Raw genomic sequence first — 22,370 nt, 5'->3', positions numbered from 1 at the left:
CAGAATGTAAACGAAACAACAGGAAGATAAAGTCATTACCCAGTATAAAGTCACGCCACCGCGGCCCGGTCAGGCCCCTCCCACGCGATTTTCTCATGACTTTCGTTGGCGGCGGGGTCGGTGATTGGCTCGTGGCTTTCGCTGGTGGCGGGGTCGGTGATTGGCTCGTGGCTTTCGCTGGCGGCGAGGTCGGTGATTGGCTCGTGGCTTTCGCTGGCGGCGGGGTCGGTGATTGGCTCGTGGCTTTCGCTGGCGGTGGGGTCGGTGATTGGCTCGTGGCCTTCCCTGAATTTTTCTGTTTGCCTTTCCTGTTCCCGGCTCGGACCTGGTTGTGCTCCTGAACCATCACCTCCTGCGGCGAGCCACTAGACTCCTTCCAGGGAACTCTCCTCTTCCTTCTCTCCGTTTTCACAGCTTTGTCGTCCTCTCCCCTCCTCTCCTCCTGTCTGGTCTCGTCGGGGCAGTATGTGTCATCTAGATTGACGGTGCAGACGTCCCACTCCTTCTCAACGGTGGACTCTGTGTCGGGGGAGTTGATCTTCTTGAGGAACACGCAACACTCCTTCAGTCTCTCTGGACTCCAGGCTTTAGAGCTGAGACGCTGCTGTTTGGTGAGGCCTGTCAGCTGGTCGGGGCTGCAGGGATGACTGGTCTCTGAGGAGGCAGGTAGACAGTGGTGATGTGGAGACCTGGTGAGCTCCTTCCTGGGCTGAGCAGAAGGCCAGACCTGGTGAGGTGAGTTGCCTTCCTCCACCAGGCTTCTCCTCCAGATCAGCCTGTTGGGCTGCTTGGCTCTGAGGGTCCAGGTGAGGAACTTTTCTCTGACTCTGAGCAGAGTGGTTCTGTACGTCCCGAGGGCCCTGACCTTCCTCCAAGGAGCTCTGAGACGCAGCCCGCCAGACGCCGGCCTCGCAGTGAACAGACGCCGCCTGGCGTTCAGCTCTCTTCCACGTCGGAGCCGCTCCTGGGCCAGACGGAGCTGGGCGGGGCTCTTCGGCACAGCTTTGGCAAACTTCTTGATGTGTTTGCGTAGTCGCATGGTCTGCGGGCTGGGAAAGACGCTCTCCCTGCTGGCGTTCCGGGGGTAGTGCAGGAGCTCATAGGGGTTTCGGGAGCTGGTCTTCTTCACAATGCCCAGAGACTGAGTCTCAGTGGTCTGCATGAACCAGGAGGCCAGCCTCTCCACGCTGCAGCGCCGGTCAAACAGCAGCCGCACTGCCGACCCAACCTCTGGCTTCCAGGAGGACAAAGAGTCGTCGTCGAGTCGCTGCTTGGCGGACATGATCGTCGCCGTCCTGGTGGTGTGGGTGGTATCGGCAGCGACCCAGCTTTGGGATATGAGGCGGATCCTGCGAGCCAGCTCTTGGTTCAGGCTGTCCTGGTCGGAGGAGACGGGCCACCACCTCAACGCCTCGCTGGAGCTGGCCGGGAAAATGGAGTCTACTGAAACCCCCGCTACCTGGCTCAGGTCCTCACACAACACCCCTCCTCTTCCCTCGCTCCTCCTCTCCTCCCTCCCGGACAGCAGCTCCTCCTGCCCTGGGGAGTCCTCTCCTCCCTCCTCCTTCCTCTTGCGATGGCTGCCCTTGCTGCTGGCCCTGTTGATCAGTAGCTGTCTGGATCGGCGCAGCAGGGCGGTACTGTGGCTCAGGGACCTAGAGGTGGAGGTGGCTACAGAGTGAAGCAGGTACACTGAAGGCTTCCTCACCCTCACAGAGTGACGCACCGCCAACACAGGAGGGGTCTGGGTCTGTCGCTCCCTCGCTCCATCCTTGGACTCTGTCGTTCTCTCTATCTGCATCCGAGTGGCGTCCTCGCTAGTGGGCTTGCTGCTGATTTTCCTGGGCTCTTTGGAAGGCTGGGGTTCAGGAAGGAGGGCTTTCCGCTGACAGAGCTTCTCCGGAGATTTCCTGGCTGTGTCCCGGTTCATGTGGATCTTGCGTTTCCCCGGCGACGTGGTGGTGACGGTAACGGAGATTCCGGAGATCTTGACCTTGGCGGGTCTCCCTGGACGACGCATGGCCGCGGTACACTGCAGCTTCTGGCACTTGATAATGTTGCTGCTGTTGCTGGCGTGGGGAGCGAACCTCTTCTCCTTCACCGGTCTGACGAAGTTCAGATCCATCAGCTGCTCTGTAGCCTGGAGACAAGCAGCCTCCTCCGACACTGTCCTCTTGGTCCTGTGGGAGCGTCCGTACACCACGGTGATCTTTAGGTTCCTGTTGGCTGGGTCTCTCTCCTCGTTGCCCTCCTCCCCGGTGCTGCAGCCTAAGGGAACTCCACTGGACAGGTCCTGACCACCCTGCCTGGAGCCACAGCTCGGCTCTACACCCCTTTGCTTGGGCGGGCGGCCGATCGGCCTCTTGGCCCTCTTCTCCAGCTGGGGGCCCAGTTTCTTGGGACGTCCCGGACGTCTCTTTGTGGGGGTGGTTTCACGAAAAGGAGGCGAGCCGTCTCCGTTCTGGGACCCGGGAGAGCGTTTTGGCGGGCTACCCCCCTCTCCTCCTCTCATCGTTCCACACAGCTTTGGTGATGATGATATGGTGTTCTTGGGTGGACTCCTGGTCTGGAGGGGACTCCTGGTCTTCGGTGGACTCCTGGTCTTCGGTGGACTACTGGTCTGGAGGGGACTCCTGGTCTTCGGTGGACTCCTAGTCTTCTCTGGGGTCTTCTCTGGACTTCCAGCCCACGATGACTCCTCACAGGGGTCAAAGGTCTCCTGTCCATGCCAGCTGGATCCTGGTGCAGCCGCCTTCAGGGTGTACCTCACCCCCTCCTCACCCACTACTGCAGACACAAACATCAGCTTGATGGGGCTGATGTACTGAGGCTGACCAGTGGGGACCTCTGGCCTGGAGGCTGTCTGAGGGCTCGCTGGTTGGGACTGTTGGCCGGAGTGGGAGGAGCGTAAGCGCCCAAAAGGTTTGGCTGCTCTGAGCCTAACGTCCGCCCTGTTCGGGGAGCGGTGTTTAGGGGGACTCTGCTGCTCAGAGGAAGCTGCAGTGACGGGAATCACCTGACCTCGTCTCTGTGACTCACGGTCTGAACTCTGACCTCTTGCTGTTGATCTACAGCCTCTGCCTCCCCTCCTCTCCTGACTGACATCCTCAGGACTGGATGCCAGCGGTAATTCCTCTTCTCTTGCTTCGCCCAACCCCTCAGCTGTGTCTGTGGCCGAGGACGGGGAGTCTGCGCGATTGGTGTTGGGGGCATTGAGTGGTTGCCGATCCTTTGGCGTCCTCGGGGCGGAGAAGATCCTCTCTGAGAAACAGGCAGCAGAATACATCATCCTGGGCTCTGTGACGTAGGAGGAGAACCGCTGGGGAGGGACGATGCTCCTCCTGGACCTCCCAGCCTGGCTGCTCCTCCCCACCACCACCTGGCTGCTGCAGCCTGGCTGGGACCTGCTGCCTCTCCTGGTTCTGCAGGGGTGGGAAGGGCTATTCCTGGCTGACACTCTGCTACTGTCCTTGCTGCTGCCTGCTGTCTCCTCCTCTTCCTCTCTACTCCTCTCAGGAAGACCACTGCTGGTACTACCTGGTGACTCCTCCTCTTCCTCTCTACTCCTCTCAGGAAGACCACTGCTGGTACTACCTGGTGACTCCTCTTCCTCTCTACTCCTCTCAGGAAGACCACTGCCATGGTCACAGGCGCTGCTGGTACTACCTGGTGACTCCTCCTCTTCCTCTCTACTCCTCTCAGGAAGACCACTGCCATGGTCACAGGCACTGCTGGTACTACCTGGTGACTCCTCCTCTTCCTCTCTACTCCTCTCAGGAAGACCACAGCTGGTACAACCTGGTGACTCCTCCTCTCTCCTCTTCTTAGGGAGGTCACTCCTACTGCTGTCCTGACAGGTGATGTTCCAGCTCTCTGGTTTGTGTTGGTCCTCCTGCGGGGGACTCTGTTGTGTAGAGGAGAGGACTGGGAGTTTCTCCATCTCCTCCTTCATGCCGACTCTATCCTTCGTGACTCTCACTGGACCTCCCTCCTCTGCTGTCACCTTCTCCGTTGCGCCCTCCTTCACTCTACCGGTTTCTCCCTCCTTCACTCTACTGGTCTCGCCCTCCTTCACTCTACCGGTCTCGCCCTCCTTCACTCTACCAGTCTCTCCCTCCTTCACTCTACCGGTCTCGCCCTCCTTCACTCTACCGGTCTCGCCCTCCTTCACTCTACCGGTCTCGCCCTCCTTCACTCTACCGGTCTCTCCCTCCTTCACTCTACCGGTCTCGCCCTCCTTCACTCTACCGGTCTCGCCCTCCTTCACTCTACCGGTCTCGCCCTCCTTCACTCTACCGGTCTCTCCCTCCTTCACTCTACCGGTCTCGCCCTCCTTCACTCTACCGGTCTCGCCCTCCTTCACTCTACCGGTCTCGCCCTCCTTCACTCTACCGGTCTCGCCCTCCTTCACTCTACCGGTCTCGCCCTCCTTCACTCTACCGGTCTCGCCCTCCTCCTCTGTGATTCTGTCTATCTCTGCTGTAACGGGGGTTGGTTCAGGTGAGGAGCATGTAGAAAAGGGCGTGGCACTGCGGCTCTTGTTCTTCCCTAGCGACAGCCTCCTGCCCAGCGATTGGTTCAGCCTGGCCAGCTCCCGTTTGATTAGCAAAGTCTGGCGCCGGGTGGACGACTGGTCGGGCAAAGTCGCCATGGCAGCCAGGGCCTCCTGTCGCCGCCGGGAACGCGTCCGAGGTGGATGGCTCTCGTTGTTGTCATGGTGATGCAACATGTCGTTTAGGCTGTAGTCGCTGCCGCCACCCGTGTTCAGAACGGTGGTGATGATCTCACTCAGGTGGGCGTCGGCCTGGGACTCTGCAATGTGCTGATTGGCCGAGGTCGTCAGGTGGGGATCCTTCTCTAGGTTGTGATTGGCTAAGGCAGAGCTGAGTGGAGGATCCTTCTCCTGGGGTCTGATTGTCTTTAGTTTGTCACTGAAACGCTCCACCAGGTCCTGCTGCTCCCTGTCCTCACCCACCGTCCCACCACACCCAGCCTCCTCCTCTTTTTCCCCCTCCTGTTGCAGAAGAGAGGGAGGCTTGTCTTCCTCCTTACCGTCCATGTCTGAGGGTATGGGGGAGAGAGGGGGAGGAGAGGGGGTGCGGGATCGCTCTCTCTTGAGGACAGGGCACTCGCTTCCTCCTCCTCCTCCCGGGGCTGTGTGTCTGACCGGGGCCAGGTAGGTGTGTTCTGAGCAGCAGGAGGCGCAGGGCTGGGGGTTGGAGCAACAGACAGAGGCCACGGGACAGACTGAGGGATTAGGGCACAGAGCGGAGGATGAACGAGAAGAGGAGGACGTGAAAGAGCACAGAGAAGAGGAGGTGCGAACCCCAGTGGTGATGTGTCCCAGGGACAGGCTCTGGCAGGACAGGCAGCGGAGGCTCTGGAGGCAGAAACAGACAGGAGGCAGCCAGCAGCAACAGCCTGGACCACCTGGTGTCTTCCAGTCAGTCGGACGCGTGGCTCCACTACGGCTCCAACAGCCAGTGAAGGAAGGAGGAGAGGAGGTGTCGTCCTGTTGTTTGGCCACCAGGTGGCCGCAGAGAGGGTCTGGGGGCGGGACGAGGCGGTGATGGGCGTCCCTGTAGGCCAATGATAGACGGTGCTGCTGGTGGGCGAGCCTCAGGATTCGCTGGAGCAGAGAGCGATGGGCGGGGCATAAAGAGGAGCGCACCGCCTCCAGAGCAGAGCTCCTCTCACTTGGAGCATCGGGCATCCCAGCATCCTCTGCTTCCCTCTGGGGTTCATCCGTAACCGGGGGCAACGGGGAGCTAGAGGTAGACAGGGGATAGGAAAAATATTTTATTTAAAGGAGCCACTTCATTAAATTCACAAGCTAAAACCGTAGGACTCATTCTTATGGAGATTCATTACCACCACAGAAACAATGACAACACAACAGACCTACCTCTAACCCACCAGTCAACAACTCTAACCCACCAGTCAACAACTCTAACCCACCGGTCAACAACTCTAACCCACCAGTCAACAACTCTAACCCACCAGTCAACAACTCTCACCCACCAGTCAACAACTCTAACCCACCAGTCAACAACTCTCACCCACCAGTCAACAACTCTAAACCACCAGTCAACAACTCTCACCCACCAGTCAACAACTCTCACCCACCAGTCAACAACTCTCACCCACCAGTCAACAACTCTCACCCACCGGTCAACAACTCTAACCCACCGGTCAACAACTCTAACCCACCGGTCAACAACTCTAACCCACCGGTCAACAACTCTAACCCACCGGTCAACAACTCTAACCCACCGGTCAACAACTCTCACCCACCAGTCAACAACTCTCACCCACCAGTCAACAACTCTCACCCACCAGTCAACAACTCTCACCCACCAGTCAACAACTCTAACCCACCAGTCAACAACTCTAACCCACCAGTCAACAACTCTAACCCACCAGTCAACAACTCTAACCCACCAGTCAACAACTCTCACCCACCGGTCAACAACTCTAACCCACCGGTCAACAACTCTAACCCACCGGTCAACAACTCTCACCCACCGGTCAACAACTCTAACCCACCGGTCAACAACTCTCACCCACCGGTCAACAACTCTCACCCACCGGTCAACAACTCTAACCCACCGGTCAACAACTCTAACCCACCGGTCAACAACTCTAACCCACCGGTCAACAACTCTAACCCACCGGTCAACAACTCTAACCCACCGGTCAACAACTCTCACCCACCGGTCAACAACTCTAACCCACCGGTCAACAACTCTCACCCACCGGTCAACAACTCTAACCCACCGGTCAACAACTCTAACCCACCGGTCAACAACTCTCACCCACCGGTCAACAACTCTAACCCACCGGTCAACAACTCTAACCCACCGGTCAACAACTCTCACCCACCGGTCAACAACTCTCACCCACCGGTCAACAACTCTAACCCACCGGTCAACACAAAGCACTGGTGGTCTCCTACGGAAAAAAATCGACTTAAATTTAGCAATATTTGAGATTCTTCAAAGTAGCAACTCTTTGCCTTGACAGCTTTGCACATTCTTGGCATTCTCTCAACTAGCTTCATGAGGTGGTCACCTGGAATGCATTTCAATTAACAGGTGTGCCTTAAGTTAATTTGTGGAATTTCTTTCCTTCTTAATGCGTTTTAGCCAATTAGTTGTGTTGTGATAAGGTAGGGGGGTAAACAGAAGATAGCCCTATTTGGTAAAAGACCAAGTCCATATTATGGTGAGAACAGCTCAAATAAGCAAAGAGAAATGACAGTCCATCATTACTTTAAGACATGAAGGTCAGTCAATACGGAAAACTTCAAGAACTTTGAAAGTTTCTTCAAGTTCAGTCGCAACAATCATCAAGTGCTATGAAACTGGCTGTCATGAGGACCACCACAGGAAAGACCCAGAGTTACCTCTGCTGCAGAGGATAAGTTCATTAGAGTTAACTGTCTCTCATGAGGACCACCACAGGAAGACCCAGAGTTACCTCTGCTGCAGAGGATAAGTTCATTAGAGTTACCTGTCTCTCATGAGGACCCCCACAGGAAAGGAAGACCCAGAGTTACCTCTGCTGCAGAGGATGAGTTCATTAGAGGTAACTGTCTCTCATGAGGACCGCCACAGGAAAGGAAGACCCAGAGTTACCTCTGCTGCAGAGGATGAGTTCATTAGAGTTACCTGCCTCTCATGAGGACCGCCACAGGAAAGGAAGACCCAGAGTTACCTCTGCTGCAGAGGATGAGTTCATTAGAGTTACCTGTCTCTCATGAGGACCGCCACAGGAAAGGAAGACCCAGAGTTACCTCTGCTGCAGAGGATAAGTTCATTAGAGTTACCTGTCTCTCATGAGGACCGCCACAGGAAAGGAAGACCCAGAGTTACCTCTGCTGCAGAGGATGAGTTCATTAGAGTTAACTGTCTCTCATGAGGACCACCACAGGAAGACCCAGAGTTACCTCTGCTGCAGAGGATAAGTTCATTAGAGTTAACTGTCTCTCATGAGGACCGCCACAGGAAAGGAAGACCCAGAGTTACCTCTGCTGCAGAGGATGAGTTCATTAGAGTTAACTGTCTCTCATGAGGACCGCCACAGGAAAGGAAGACCCAGAGTTACCTCTGCTGCAGAGGATAAGTTCATTAGAGTTACCAGCCTCAGAAATTGCAGCCCAAATAAATGCTTCACAGATTTCAAGTAACAGACACATCTCAACATCAACTGTTCAGAGGAGACTGTGTGAATCAAGCCTTCATGGTCAAATTGCTGCAAAGAAACCACTACTAAAGCACACCAATAAGAAGAAGAGACTTGGTTGGGCCAAGAAACACGAGCAATGGACATTAGACCGGAGGAAACGAGTCCAAATTGGAGATGTTTGGCTCCAACGCCATTTCTTGGTGAGATGCAGAGTAGGTGAACGGATGATCTCTGCATGTCTGGTTCCCACTGTGAAGCATGGAGGAGGAGGTCGTGTCTTTATAGAGGTGACCACCATAAGGGTTGAGTGGTGATAACAGCCCACCATAAGGGTTGAGGTGATAACAGCCCCCCATAAGGGTTGAGTGGTGATAACAGCCCACCATAAGGGTTGAGTGGTGATAACAGCCTGTCTGTATAGAGGTGACCCCCATAAGGGTTGAGTGGTGATAACAGCCTGTCTGTATAGAGGTGACCCCCATAAGGGTTGAGTGGTGATAACAGCCTGTCTTTATAGAGGTGACCCTCATAAGGAGTGAGCGGTGATAACAGCCTGTCTTTATAGAGGTGACCCCCATAAGGAGTGAGCGGTGATAACAGCCTGTCTTTATAGAGGTGACCCTCATAAGGGTTGAGTGGTGATAACAGCCTGTCTTTATAGAGGTGACCCTCATAAGGAGTGAGCGGTGATAACAGCCTGTCTTTATAGAGGTGACCCTCATAAGGGTTGAGTGGTGATAACAGCCTGTCTTTATAGAGGTGACCCCCATAAGGGTTGAGTGGTGATAACAGCCTGTCTTTATAGAGGTGACCCCCATAAGGAGTGAGCGGTGATAACAGCCCACCATAAGGGTTGAGAGGTGATAACAGCCCCCCATAAGGGTTGAGTGGTGATAACAGCCCACCATAAGGGTTGAGTGGTGATAACAGCCTGTCTGTATAGAGGTGACCCCCATAAGGAGTGAGCGGTGATAACAGCCCACCATAAGGGTTGAGAGGTGATAACAGCCCACCATAAGGGTTGAGTGGTGAGAACAGCCCTCCATAAGGGTTGAGTGGTGAGAACAGCCTGTCTTTATAGAGGTGACCCCCATAAGGGTTGAGTGGTGATAACAGCCCACCATAAGGGTTGAGTGGTGATAACAGCCTGTCTTTATAGAGGTGACCCCCATAAGGGTTGAGTGGTGATAACAGCCCCCCATAAGGGTTGAGTGGTGATAACAGCCCACCATAAGGGTTGAGTGGTGATAACAGCCTGTCTTTATAGAGGTGACCCCCATAAGGGTTGAGTGGTGATAACAGCCCCCCATAAGGGTTGAGTGGTGATAACAGCCTGTCTTTATAGAGGTGTCCCCCATAAGGGTTGAGTGGTGATAACAGCCTGTCTTTATAGAGGTGACCCCCATAAGGGTTGAGTGGTGATAAAGCCCCCCATAAGGATTGAGTGGTGATAACAGCCTGTCTTTATAGAGGTGACCCTCATAAGGGTTGAGTGGTGATAACAGCCCACCATAAGGGTTGAGTGGTGATAACAGCCCACCATAAGGGTTGAGTGGTGATAACAGCCCTCCATAAGGGTTGAGTGGTGATAACAGCCTGTCTTTATAGAGGTGACCCTCATAAGGGTTGAGTGGTGATAACAGCCTGTCTTTATAGAGGTGACCCCCATAAGGGTTGAGTGGTGATAACAGCCTGTCTTTATAGAGGTGACCCCCATAAGGGTTGAGTGGTGATAACAGCCTGTCTTTATAGAGGTGTCCCCCATAAGGGTTGAGAGGTGATAACAGCCCACCATAAGGGTTGAGTAGTGATAACAGCCTGTCTTTATAGAGGTGACCCCCATAAGGGTTGAGAGGTGATAACAGCCCACCATAAGGGTTGAGTGGTGATAACAGCCCACCATAAGGGTTGAGTGGTGATGACAGCCTGTCTTTATAGAGGTGTCCCCCATAAGGGTTGAGTGGTGATAACAGCCCACCATAAGGGTTGAGTGGTGATAACAGCCCACAGCCAACTGCTTTCTTCTGGAAAATGTGAAGTCCAAGATGGACAAAGGGGGTGCTGTTGGGGCTGTGTTTCTGGACCTAAGGAAGGCTTTTGATACTGTTAACCATGAGATTCTCATCACAAAATTGTCAAAGTTCAACTTTTCCCCTGATGCCTTGAGATGGATGAAATCATACCTTGAAGGCAGAACTCAGTGTGTCAGAGTGAGCAATGAGCTGTCGCCCACTCGTAGCTATGATGTGGGCGTGCCCCAAGGGTCAATACTGGGGCCCCTCCTGTTCAGCCTGTACATTAATGATCTGCCTTCTGTCTGTACTGGGTCTGAAGTTCAAATGTATGCAGATGATACAGTGATATATGTGCATGCAAAGAGCAAACAACAAGCTGCACAAGAACTCACTACTGTAATGGTCCAGGTTACAAAGTGGCTCAGTGACTCGTGTTTGCATCTCAATGTGAAAAAAACTGTTTGCATGTTCTTCACAAAGAGGGCAACAGATGCTACTGAGCCAGATGTCTATGTGTCAGGGGAGGAGCTCCAGGTGGTATCCGATTTTAAGTACCTTGGCATCATACTTGATTCCAACCTCTCTTTTAAAAAGCATGTGAAAAAGGTCATTCAAATAACTAAATTCAACCTAGCTAATTTCCGATTTATACGAAATCGTTTGACTACAGAGGTAGCAAAACTGTACTTCAACTCTATGATACTCCCCCACTTAACATACTGCTTGACTAGTTGGGCCCAAGCTTGCTGTACAACATTAAAACCTATTCAGTCTGTCTACAAACAGGCTCTCAAAGTGCTTGATAGGAAGCCCAATAGCCATCATCATTGTCACATCCTTAGAAAGCATGAGCTCTTGAGTTGGGAAAATCTTGTGCAATACACTGACGCATGTCTTGTATTCAAGATCCTTAAAGGCCTGGCTCCCCCTCCACTCAATATTTTTGTTAAACAGAAAACCCAAACATATGGCAGCAGATCCACAAGGTCTGCCATGAGAGGTGACTGTATGGTTCCCCTAAGGAAAAGCACCTTTAGTAAATCTGCATTCTCTGTGAGAGCTTCGCATGTCTGGAATACGGGTTGAGAGGTGATAACAGCCCTCCATAAGGGTTGAGTGGTGATAACAGCCTGTCTTTATAGAGGTGACCCCCATAAGGGTTGAGTGGTGATAACAGCCTGTCTTTACAGAGGTGACCCCCATAAGGGTTGAGTGGTGATAACAACCCACATAAGGGTTGAGTGGTGATAACAGCCTGTCTTTATAGAGGTGACCCCCATAAGGGTTGAGTGGTGATAACAACCCACCATAAGGGTTGAGTGGTGATAACAGCCTGTCTTTATAGAGGTGACCCCCATAAGGGTTGAGAGGTGATAACAGCCTGTCTTTACAGAGGTGACCCCCATAAGGGTTGAGTGGTGATAGCAGCCCACCATAAGGGTTGAGTGTAACATAATTAAAACACAAATTGAAACAATGCAGAGTTTCTACACATTTTGCCATGAAACTGAAATCATATTTTAGCAGTTATAAAGCCATTGCCCTTAAATTCTACACATGTTGCCATGGCTACAGCTGTGGTCTAATTCTGCAACATTATAACATCAATGGGGGCCTGATTGTCTAGCGTATATTTTGGGTGATTGTTAGGACTCAAAAGATAATAGGCTATTGTTTAAATATATAGGTCCATTCATCGCTTCTACACACTTTGTATTTAGTCATTTAAAATTTACACTGAAAGCACTTTTCCATCCCAAAAATGTATTTGTAAAACAAATGATAAAAAGTCATCACGCCTAGACCCCCAGTTTGGGAACCACTGTATTTTATATTGAACCTTTATTCAACAAATTCTTATTTTAAATGACGGCCTACCGGGGAACGGTGGGTTTAACTGCCTTGTTCAGGGGACAGATTTTTTACCTTGGTCGGCTCGGGGGATTCGATCTTGCAACCTCTCGGTTACCAGTCCAACACTCTAATACGGTGCGGCAGGAAGCCTAGTGGTTAGAGTGCAGTGGTGGAAAGTGTACCCTATTGTCATACTTGAGTAAAACTGAAGGGAAAAAAACGATTAGAAAATGACTCAAGTAAAAGTCACCCTTTAAAAATACGACTTAAGTAAAAAATCAAAAGTATTTGTTTTTAAATATACTTAAGTATCAAAAGTAAAAAAAATAATTTCAAATTCCTTATATTAAGCAAATCATTTTATTTCCAGAAGTCCAGGGGACACACCCCAACACTCTGACATCTAAGCATTCAAAATGGAACGAGAACGTTTTGGGCGTCAGAGAAAATGTACGGAGTTAAAAATGACATTATTTTCTTTAGGAATGTAGAGAAGTAAAAGTTGTCCAAAATATAAAATAGTAAAGTACAGATACCCCCCCCCCCCCCAAACAAACACAAGTAAAAGCACTTTAAAATACTACTTAAGTACTGCTAGAGTACCAGCATCTTCCCCGATTCAGTCAGCATCACCACCTAGTGGTCTAAATGGGGTACTGGAGACAATAAATACAAATACTAATACAACATTTAAAATCCCCAACTCATTTAGAACAGAGCAACACAGCATCAAAGGGCCTCTTTAAAGATTTAAAAAACAAACATTTTTTTTAGACACAAATCAATCAAAATAATATTTAAAAAAAATCACAGACCTGAAGCAAAATGTGGAAAGAAAAAGATTTCCAAGCAGCAAAACTAAATGCTTCACGACAACAATTAAACATTTATCATTCAGAGTCCAAATCGATGTATGTATAAAATAACTGATTTCTGTTCAAGTATTTTTTTATTTGAAATATGTAGACAGTTGAAAACAACAAAGACATCACCTGAAGATGTATAGAAGCAAGGCTGTTACTGGTATTGAGGAGTGTAACCATGGTAATACCGCAGTAGACCCTAGTCTGAGTTTGGGGTCGGTCAGTGTAACCATGGTAATACCGCAGTAGACCCTAGTCTGAGTTTGGGTCGGTCAGTGTAACCATGGTAATACCGCAGTAGACCCTAGTCTGAGTTTGGGTCGGTCAGTGTAACCATGGTAATACCGCAGTAGACCCTAGTCTGAGTTTGGGTCGGTCAGTGTAACCATGGTAATACCGCAGTAGACCCTAGTCTGAGTTTGGGTCGGTCAGTGTAACCATGGTAATACTGCAGTAGACCCTAGTCTGAGTTTGGGTCGACCAGTGTAACCATGGTAATACCGCAGTAGACCCTAGTCTGAGTTTGGGTCGGTCAGTGTAACCATGGTAATACCGCAGTAGACCCTAGTCTGAGTTTGGGTCGGTCAGTGTAACCATGGTAATACCGCAGTAGACCCTAGTCTGAGTTTGGGGTCGGTCAGTGTAACCATGGTAATACCGCAGTAGAACCTCGTCTGAGTTTGGGTCGGTCAGTGTAACCATGGTAATACCGCAGTAGAACCTCGTCTGAGTTTGGGTCGGCCAGTGTAACCATGGTAATACCGCAGTAGACCCTAGTCTGAGTTTGGGTCGGTCAGTGTAACCATGGTAATACCGCAGTAGACCCTAGTCTGAGTTTGGGTCGGTCAGTGTAACCATGGTAATACTGCAGTAGACCCTAGTCTGAGTTTGGGTCGGTCAGTGTAACCATGGTAATACCGCAGTAGACCCTAGTCTGAGTTTGGGTCGGTCAGTGTAACCATGGTAATACCGCAGTAGACCCTAGTCTGAGTTTGGGTCGGTCAGTGTAACCATGGTAATACCGCAGTAGACCCTAGTCTGAGTTTGGGTCGGTCAGTGTAACCATGGTAATACTGCAGTAGACCTAGTCTGAGTTTGGGTCGACCAGTGTAACCATGGTAATACCGCAGTAGACCCTAGTCTGAGTTTGGGTCGGTCAGTGTAACCATGGTAATACCGCAGTAGACCCTAGTCTGAGTTTGGGGTCGGTCAGTGTAACCATGGTAATACCGCAGTAGAACCTCGTCTGAGTTTGGGTCGGTCAGTGTAACCATGGTAATACCGCAGTAGAACCTCGTCTGAGTTTGGGTCGGCCAGTGTAACCATGGTAATACCGCAGTAGACCCTAGTCTGAGTTTGGGTCGGTCAGTGTAACCATGGTAATACCGCAGTAGACCCTAGTCTGAGTTTGGGTCGGTCAGTGTAACCATGGTAATACCGCAGTAGAACCTAGTCTGAGTTTGGGTCGACCAGTGTAACCATGGTAATACTGCAGTAGAACCTCGTCTGAGTTTGGGTCGGTCAGTGTAACCATGGTAATACCGCAGTAGAACCTCGTCTGAGTTTGGGTCGGTCAGTGTAACCATGGTAATACTGGAGTAGAACCTCGTCTGAGTTTGGGGTCGGTCAGTGTAACCATGGTAATATCTAGACTAGTGTCAGTCATCAGGAGGGGAGTGTCCCCAGAGAGGTCTAAGCCTAACCCTAACCCATGCAGGAGAGGGAGAACGAGGGTTAGTCTAACCCTAACCCATGCAGGAGAGGGAGAACGAGGGTGAGTCTAACCCTAACCCATGCAGGAGAGGGAGAACGAGGGTGAGTCTAACCCTAACCCATGCAGGAGAGGGAGAACGAGGGTGAGTCTAACCCTAACCCATGCAGGAGAGGGAGAACGAGGGTTAGTCTAACCCTAACCCATGCAGGAGAGGGAGAACGAGGGTTAGTCTAACCCTAACCCTAACCCATGCAGGAGAGGGAGAACGAGGGTTAGTCTAACCCTAACCCATGCAGGAGAGGGAGAACGAGGGTGAGCCTAACCCTAACCCATGCAGGAGAGGGAGAACGAGGGTGAGTCTAACCCTAACCCATGCAGGAGAGGGAGAACGAGGGTGAGTCTAACCCTAACCCATGCAGGAGAGGGAGAACGAGGGTGAGTCTAACCCTAACCCATGCAGGAGAGGGAGAACGAGGGTGAGTCTAACCCTAACCCATGCAGGAGAGGGAGAACGAGGGTGAGTCTAACCCTAACCCATGCAGGAGAGGGAGAACGAGGGTGAGTCTAACCCTAACCCATGCAGGAGAGGGAGAACGAGGGTGAGTCTAACCCTAACCCATGCAGGAGAGGGAGAACGAGGGTGAGTTTAACCCTAACCCATGCAGGAGAGGGAGAACGAGGGTGAGTCTAACCCTAACCCATGCAGGAGAGGGAGAACGAGGGTGAGTCTAACCCTAACCCATGCAGGAGAGGGAGAACGATGACTCAAGAAGCATAACGAATTGAACTATAAAACGGAAATTATACGCGTCGGAGTTGCGCATTACATTTAACAAACCAAACACTGAAAAAACGTTACAGAAGGCAAAGTGAAAACTCAACCCGTCCGAGCATCAACACCGGTATATAGCAACATACGCAATACCCGCCCAGCGCTAGGCTCGACGGAACTTCAAGGGATACTTCGGGACGTCGGCATTAGTTATTTACTTCCCCGGAGTCAGATGAACGCGTGGATGCCATTTTTATGTCCCTGAGTCCAATGTGAAGGTAGTTCGAGGTAGTTTTGTGAGCCGATGCTAACTAGCGTTAGCGCAATGACTGTACGTCTATGGGTATCTACTAGCATTCTAGAAGGTGTAATGACTGGAAGTCTATGGGTATCTGCTAGCATGTGATCCGATCCCCATAGACTTCCAGTCATTGCCCCTACTAGAATGGTAGCTGTTCCCATAGGCGTCCAGTCATTGCGCTAACGCTAGTTAGCAACTTCTTTCAAACTGCACACGGACATATAAAAAATGGTATCCGCGAGTTCACCTGACTCTGGGGAAAATAGATCATATCCTGTAAGTGTCCCTTTAAAAATGCACCTTACAGGCTTCATAGTGTCTCTTAAACTCTGTAGGTTTAAGAGAAGAGGATTCAGTGAGGGTGACAACAACACAAAGATGTCTCAGGTCCCGTTCAAAAAACAAACATCCTTCTGTTCTAATCAGCAGTAAATGGCTTGTTGTTATCCTTCACAGGGTGGTCGTTGAGAAAGTAGAGGTTCATACAGGAATCTGTCCATGTTCAGATCAGAGACGTTGTGAGACCAGAGACGTTGTGAGACCAGAGACGTTGTGAGACCAGAGACGACGTGAGACCAGAGACGTTATGAGACCAGAGACGTTATGAGACCAGAGATGACGTGAGACCAGAGACGTTGTGAGACCAGAGACGTTGTGAGACCAGAGACGTTATGAGACCAGAGACGTTGTGAGACCAGAGACGTTGTGAGACCAGAGACGTTGTGAGACCAGAGACGTTGTGAGACCAGAGACGTTATGAGACCAGAGATGACGTGAGACCAGAGACGTTGTGAGACCAGAGACGTTGTGAGACCAGAGACGTTATGAGACCAGAGACGTTATGAGACCAGAGACGTTGTGAGACCAGAGACGTTGTGAGACCAGAGACGTTGTGAGACCAGAGACGTTGTGAGACCAGAGACGTTGTGAGACCAGAGACGTTGTGAGACCAGAGACGTTATGAGACCAGAGACGTTGTGAGACCAGAGACGTTGTGAGACCAGAGACGTTGTGAGACCAGAGACGTTGTGAGACCAGCGACGTTGTGAGACCAGAGACGTTGTGAGACCAGAGACGTTGTGAGACCAGAGACGTTGTGAGACCAGAGACGACGTGAGACCAGAGACGTAGTGAGACCAGAGACGTTGTGAGACCAGAGACGTTGTGAGACCAGAGACGTTGTGAGACCAGAGACGTTATGAGACCAGAGACGTTGTGAGACCAGAGACGTTATGAGACCAGAGACGTTATGAGACCAGAGACGTTGTGAGACCAGAGACGTTGTGAGACCAGAGACGTTGTGAGACCAGAGACGTTATGAGACCAGAGACGTTGTGAGACCAGAGACGTTGTGAGACCAGAGACGACGTGAGACCAGAGACGACGTGAGACCAGAGACGACGTGAGACCAGAGACGACGTGAGACCAGAGACGACGTGAGACCAGAGACGACGTGAGACCAGAGACGACGTGAGACCAGAGACGCGTGAGACCAGAGACGACGTGAGACCAGAGACGACGTGAGACCAGAGACGACGTGAGACCAGAGACGACGTGAGACCAGAGACGACGTGAGACCAGAGACGACGTGAGACCAGAGACGACGTGAGACCAGAGACGACGTGAGACCAGAGACGACGTGAGACCAGAGACGACGTGAGACCAGAGACGACGTGAGACCAGAGACGACGTGAGACCAGAGACGACGTGAGACCAGAGACGACGTGAGACCAGAGACGACGTGAGACCAGAGACGACGTGAGACCAGAGACGACGTGAGACCAGAGAGACCGACGTGAGACCAGAGACGACGTGAGACCAGAGACGACGTGAGACCAGAGACGACGTGAGACCAGAGACGACGTGAGACCAGAGACGACGTGAGACCAGAGACGACGTGAGACCAGAGACGACGTGAGACCAGAGACGACGTGAGACCAGAGACGACGTGAGACCAGAGACGACGTGAGACCAGAGACGACGTGAGACCAGAGACGACGTGAGACCAGAGACGACGTGAGACCAGAGACGACGTGAGACCAGAGACGACGTGAGACCAGAGACGACGTGAGACCAGAGACGACGTGAGACCAGAGACGACGTGAGACCAGAGACGACGTGAGACCAGAGACGACGTGAGACCAGAGACGACGTGAGACCAGAGACGACGTGAGACCAGAGACGACGTGAGACCAGAGACGACGTGAGACCAGAGACGTCGTGAGACCAGAGACGACGTGAGACCAGAGACGACGTGAGACCAGAGACGACGTGAGACCAGAGACGACGTGAGACCAGAGACGACGTGAGACCAGAGACGTTGTGAGACCAGAGACGTTGTGAGACCAGAGACGTTGTGAGACCAGAGACGCTGTGAGACCAGAGACGCTGTGAGACCAGAGACGTTGTGAGACCAGAGACGTTGTGAGACCAGAGACGTTGTGAGACCAGAGACGTTGTGAGACCAGAGACGTTGTGAGACCAGAGACGTTGTGAGACCAGAGACGACGTGAGACCAGAGACGACGTGAGACCAGAGACGACGTGAGACCAGAGACGACGTGAGACCAGAGACGACGTGAGACCAGAGACGTTGTGAGACCAGAGACGTTATGAGACCAGAGACGTTATGAGACCAGAGACGTTATGAGACCAGAGATAGACAGGCTGAGAGGTTAATGAAAGAGCAGCATTAAGTGTGAGGAATTACAGAAACCCCCCCCAACACCCTGAAAATTGTGTTTTGGTCCAATAGCAACAGCTCCTTCTGAGATGCCCAATACCAGAGATGATAGAAAACAGAGAGAGAGATCAATAGCTAATACAACGGCTCCTTCTGAGATGCCCAATACCAGAGAAGATAGAAAACAGAGAGAGAGATCAATAGCTAATACAACAGCTCCTTCTGAGATGCCCAATACCAGAGAAGATAGAAAACAGAGAGAGAGATCAATAGCTAATACAACGGCTCCTTCTGAGATGCCCAATACCAGAGATGATAGAAAACAGAGAGAGAGATCAATAGCTAAATACAACGGCTCCTTCTGAGATGCCCAATACCAGAGATGATAGAAAACAGAGAGAGATGGGAGTTTACAGCAGCAGTGAGGAACATTTAAAAGACAGAGGATCAACGCTGTATATAACATCCGTCCGTATACAATCTAATGTGAATCTTTAACTAGGTCCAGTACAGTGGACTCTCTGGCCAAACCAGGGACAAATTAACTACCAGGTAGACATGGACAAGCAGCTGACCTGAAGATTGGATTTAAAATACACCTGACTTAGGGGCCTCCTGGGTGACGCTGTGGTCGAAGGCCACCACAGATTCTGGGTTCAAGCCCGGGTTCTGTTGCAGGCGGCCGCGACCGGGAGGTCTATGGGGCGGCGCACAATTGGCCCAGCGTCGTCCGGGTTAGGGTAGGGTTTTGACCGGCTGGGATATCCTTGTCCCATCGCGCTCTAGTGACCCCTGTGACGGGCCCGGGCGCAGCGCACGCTGACCAGCTCGCCAGGTGTAACGGTGTTTCCTCCGACACATTGGTGCGGCTGGCTTCCGGGTTGGATGTGGATGTGCGCTGTGTCAAAGAAGCAGTGTGGCTTGGTTGGGGGTCGTGTTTCGGAGGACGCATGGCTCTCGCCCGGGAGTTGCAGCGATGAGACAAGACTGTAACTACCAATTGGGGAGAAAAAAGGGCAATAAATAAATAATACCAAAAGACACCTGACGTGAAGAGTGCCGTTCTCGTTTTATAGTCTATTCCTGGGTAATATAACCTGGTCTGCATGGACACACAGGGACCTGAATGTAACTGTCTGTTTTTAAAAAGGCCTTGTGATTAACATCAGACCTGGGGGTCAATATGATACATTGGTCAAATAGATGGAGGTGTGTTCGATTTACTTCGATGAGGCAACAAATGGTACCAGAAGTCCAGAAATCTACAAACTCGGCATGTCAAGCGAAAACCAAACCAAACGCACCAAGTATTTATGAAGTTTTTATAAAATCTGTATTGGACCCAGATCCACAAAACATTCTCCTGTTCTGTTTTAGGTTGAGAGGAGTTCAAAGTGTTGTCGGTTCTAGACTCAAATGTTCTGTAGTCTAGAACCTGTTGGTGGCAGCGTTAGTTCCTGAGTCGGTGGAACCCGGCAGAGTCCGGCGGTTGCCGTGCGGTCGTAGTCGTGACGATGACGGGCCTCCTCTTGGGCGGTATCTTGAGGGTTCCGTTGCGCTCTTTGACCTTGTACTCCAGCGTGCTGTGAGGTATCCCATAAACCACCTGGGCCTTGGAAACGCTCATCCTGCCCCCCATCACCATGGTGATAGCCTCTTCTAGCAGGTCGTGGTTGTACTGCCGGTAGCGCCCGCGTCTCTTCCTGGACTGCTTGTTCTCCCCGCTATGCTCCGCCCCTTCCTCAGGATCATCCAATGAGGAGCAGCGGTGGTGGGGTGAGAGGTCAGGCAGGTCGAGGGAGGGCAGGAGGGAGCGGTGGAGTCTCAGCAGAGAGGAAGAGGTAGCAGCGATATTAGTGGTGGTGGTGCCATGGTGTGGTGGGGGGTGGTAGTGCAGGGGCTCAGCCAGGCTGCAAGGCTCAGGGAGAGGGGGAGCTGTTCTGGAGCGCGATCTGACCTGGGGGACACGGAGATGGACCTCCTCTCTGAGCTGGGGGGGTAGAGACCGGGAAAAAACCCTCCGCAGGCCATGCTGGGTCAGACAAGACGAAGAGGAGGGAAGGAAGAGCATCTCTCCGTTCTCCTCCCTCGCTCCCAGCTCCGCCCAGGCCGCCACCCTCTGCAACACCAGCCGCACCTCCTCGCCGTGCGCCGCCGCCACATCCTGTGAGGTCACATCCTCCCCCAGCTCTGAGCGCAGGATTTCAAGGGGGATCCCGTAGAGAAGGGCAGCTCTGTTCTCCTGGAGACGACCAGACCTCACGTCTCTCAGAGCCTTGGACAGCAGCCCCTCAGACAGCTCACTGGACCTCTGGGCATGGTGTTCCTCGGTCTGGTACGCCCCGGCTGCTCCCCAACGCTGCTGCTGCCTCCTAGTGGGGGGAGGACCAAACACCACCGTCAGGATCAGGGAGGGGGAGAGGGGTGACTCCTTTATGTCGTGTTGGGAACATCACTCTGCACGGTCTGTCATGAGCTGACATCATCTGTGACAGCATTGTCTGTGAGTGACATCTCTGTGTGACTGTCATATGAAGAGAGGCAGTGACATCATCTCTGTGCGACTGTCATATGAAGAAAGGGGGTGACATCATCTCTGTGCGACTGTCATATGAAGAAAGGGAATGACATCACCTCTGTGTGACTGTCACACGAAGAGAGGCAGTGACATCATTTCTGTGTGACTGTCACATTGAAGAGAGGCAGTGACATCATCTCTGTGCGACTGTCACATTGAAGAAAGGTTTGCAGCGTAGTTAATCCCTGTCCAGTATTTTGGTTAAAGGATTTCTGATCCACAACGTCATTAGGAAACAGGAACGATCCAGTCCGTGACGTTACGCTGTCTACACAGCCACGTGTTTCTGTGTGTCAGTCTGACTAGCTGAGGTGACAGATCCAGCCAGCTGCACTGTGTTCTAGGTACCAACAGGTGTTGAAACAGGCAGGTACAACCTGATTATATGGATATATATATATACACATCCCATACATCCCCATTCCATTATTCAACTCACCGTCCAAGTCTACAGCCTGGCTCTACTGATACCAGAGGACTGTCCCAATTCATCCACCACTAGACAGGCAGTCTACAGCCTGGCTATACTGATACCAGAGGACTGTCCCACTACATCCACCACTAGACAGTCTACAGCCTGGCTATATTGATACCAGAGGACTGTCCCAATTCATCCACCACTAGACAGGCAGTCTACAGCCTGGCTATACTGATACCAGAGGACTGTCCCAATTCATCCACCTCTAGACAGTCTACAGCCTGGCCATACTGATACCAGAGGACTGTCCCAATTCATCCACCACTAGACAGACAGTCTACAGCCTGGCTATACTGATACCAGAGGACTGTCCCAATTCATCCACCACTAGACAGGCAGTCTACAGCCTGGCTATATTGATACCAGAGGACTGTCCCAATTCATCCACCACTAGACAGTCTACAGCCTGGCTCTACTGATACCAGAGGACTGTCCCAATTCATCCACCACTAGACAGGCAGTCTACAGCCTGGCTCTACTGATACCAGAGGACTGTCCCAATTCATCCACCACTAGACAGTCTACAGCCTGGCTCTACTGATACCAGAGGACTGTCCCAATTCATCCACCACTAGACAGTCTACAGCCTGGCTACACTGATACCAGAGGACTGTCCCAATTCATCCACCACTAGACAGACAGTCTACAGCCTGGCTATATTGATACCAGAGGACTGTCCCAATTCATCCACCACTAGACAGTCTACAGCCTGGCTATACTGATACCAGAGGACTGTCCCAATTCATCCACCACTAGACAGTCTACAGCCTGGCTCTACTGATACCAGAGGACTGTCCCAATTCATCCACCACTAGACAGTCTACAGCCTGGCTCTACTGATACCAGAGGACTGTCCCAATTCATCCACCACTAGACAGTCTACAGCCTGGCTCTACTGATACCAGAGGACTGCCCCAATTCATCCA

General features: G+C 51.7%; 1 protein-coding gene across 1 annotated transcript in view; it reads right to left on the bottom strand.

The window, feature by feature from the left end:
* LOC135507230 (serine/arginine repetitive matrix protein 2-like) overlaps positions 1–22,370 on the bottom strand; it is a 51,636-nt gene that overhangs the window by 1,054 nt on the left and 28,212 nt on the right. The window contains exon 7 of the mRNA XM_064926822.1: positions 40–5,768. Coding sequence (XP_064782894.1) covers positions 40–5,768 — 5,729 coding nt within the window. The remainder of the gene's footprint in view (positions 1–39; positions 5,769–22,370) is intronic.

Source organism: Oncorhynchus masou, chromosome 20, assembly GCF_036934945.1.
Source record: "Oncorhynchus masou masou isolate Uvic2021 chromosome 20, UVic_Omas_1.1, whole genome shotgun sequence".
NCBI lineage: Eukaryota > Metazoa > Chordata > Actinopteri > Salmoniformes > Salmonidae > Oncorhynchus > Oncorhynchus masou.
Note: the sequence above shows the minus strand (reverse complement) of the source record. Positions and strands in the feature narration are given on the sequence as shown.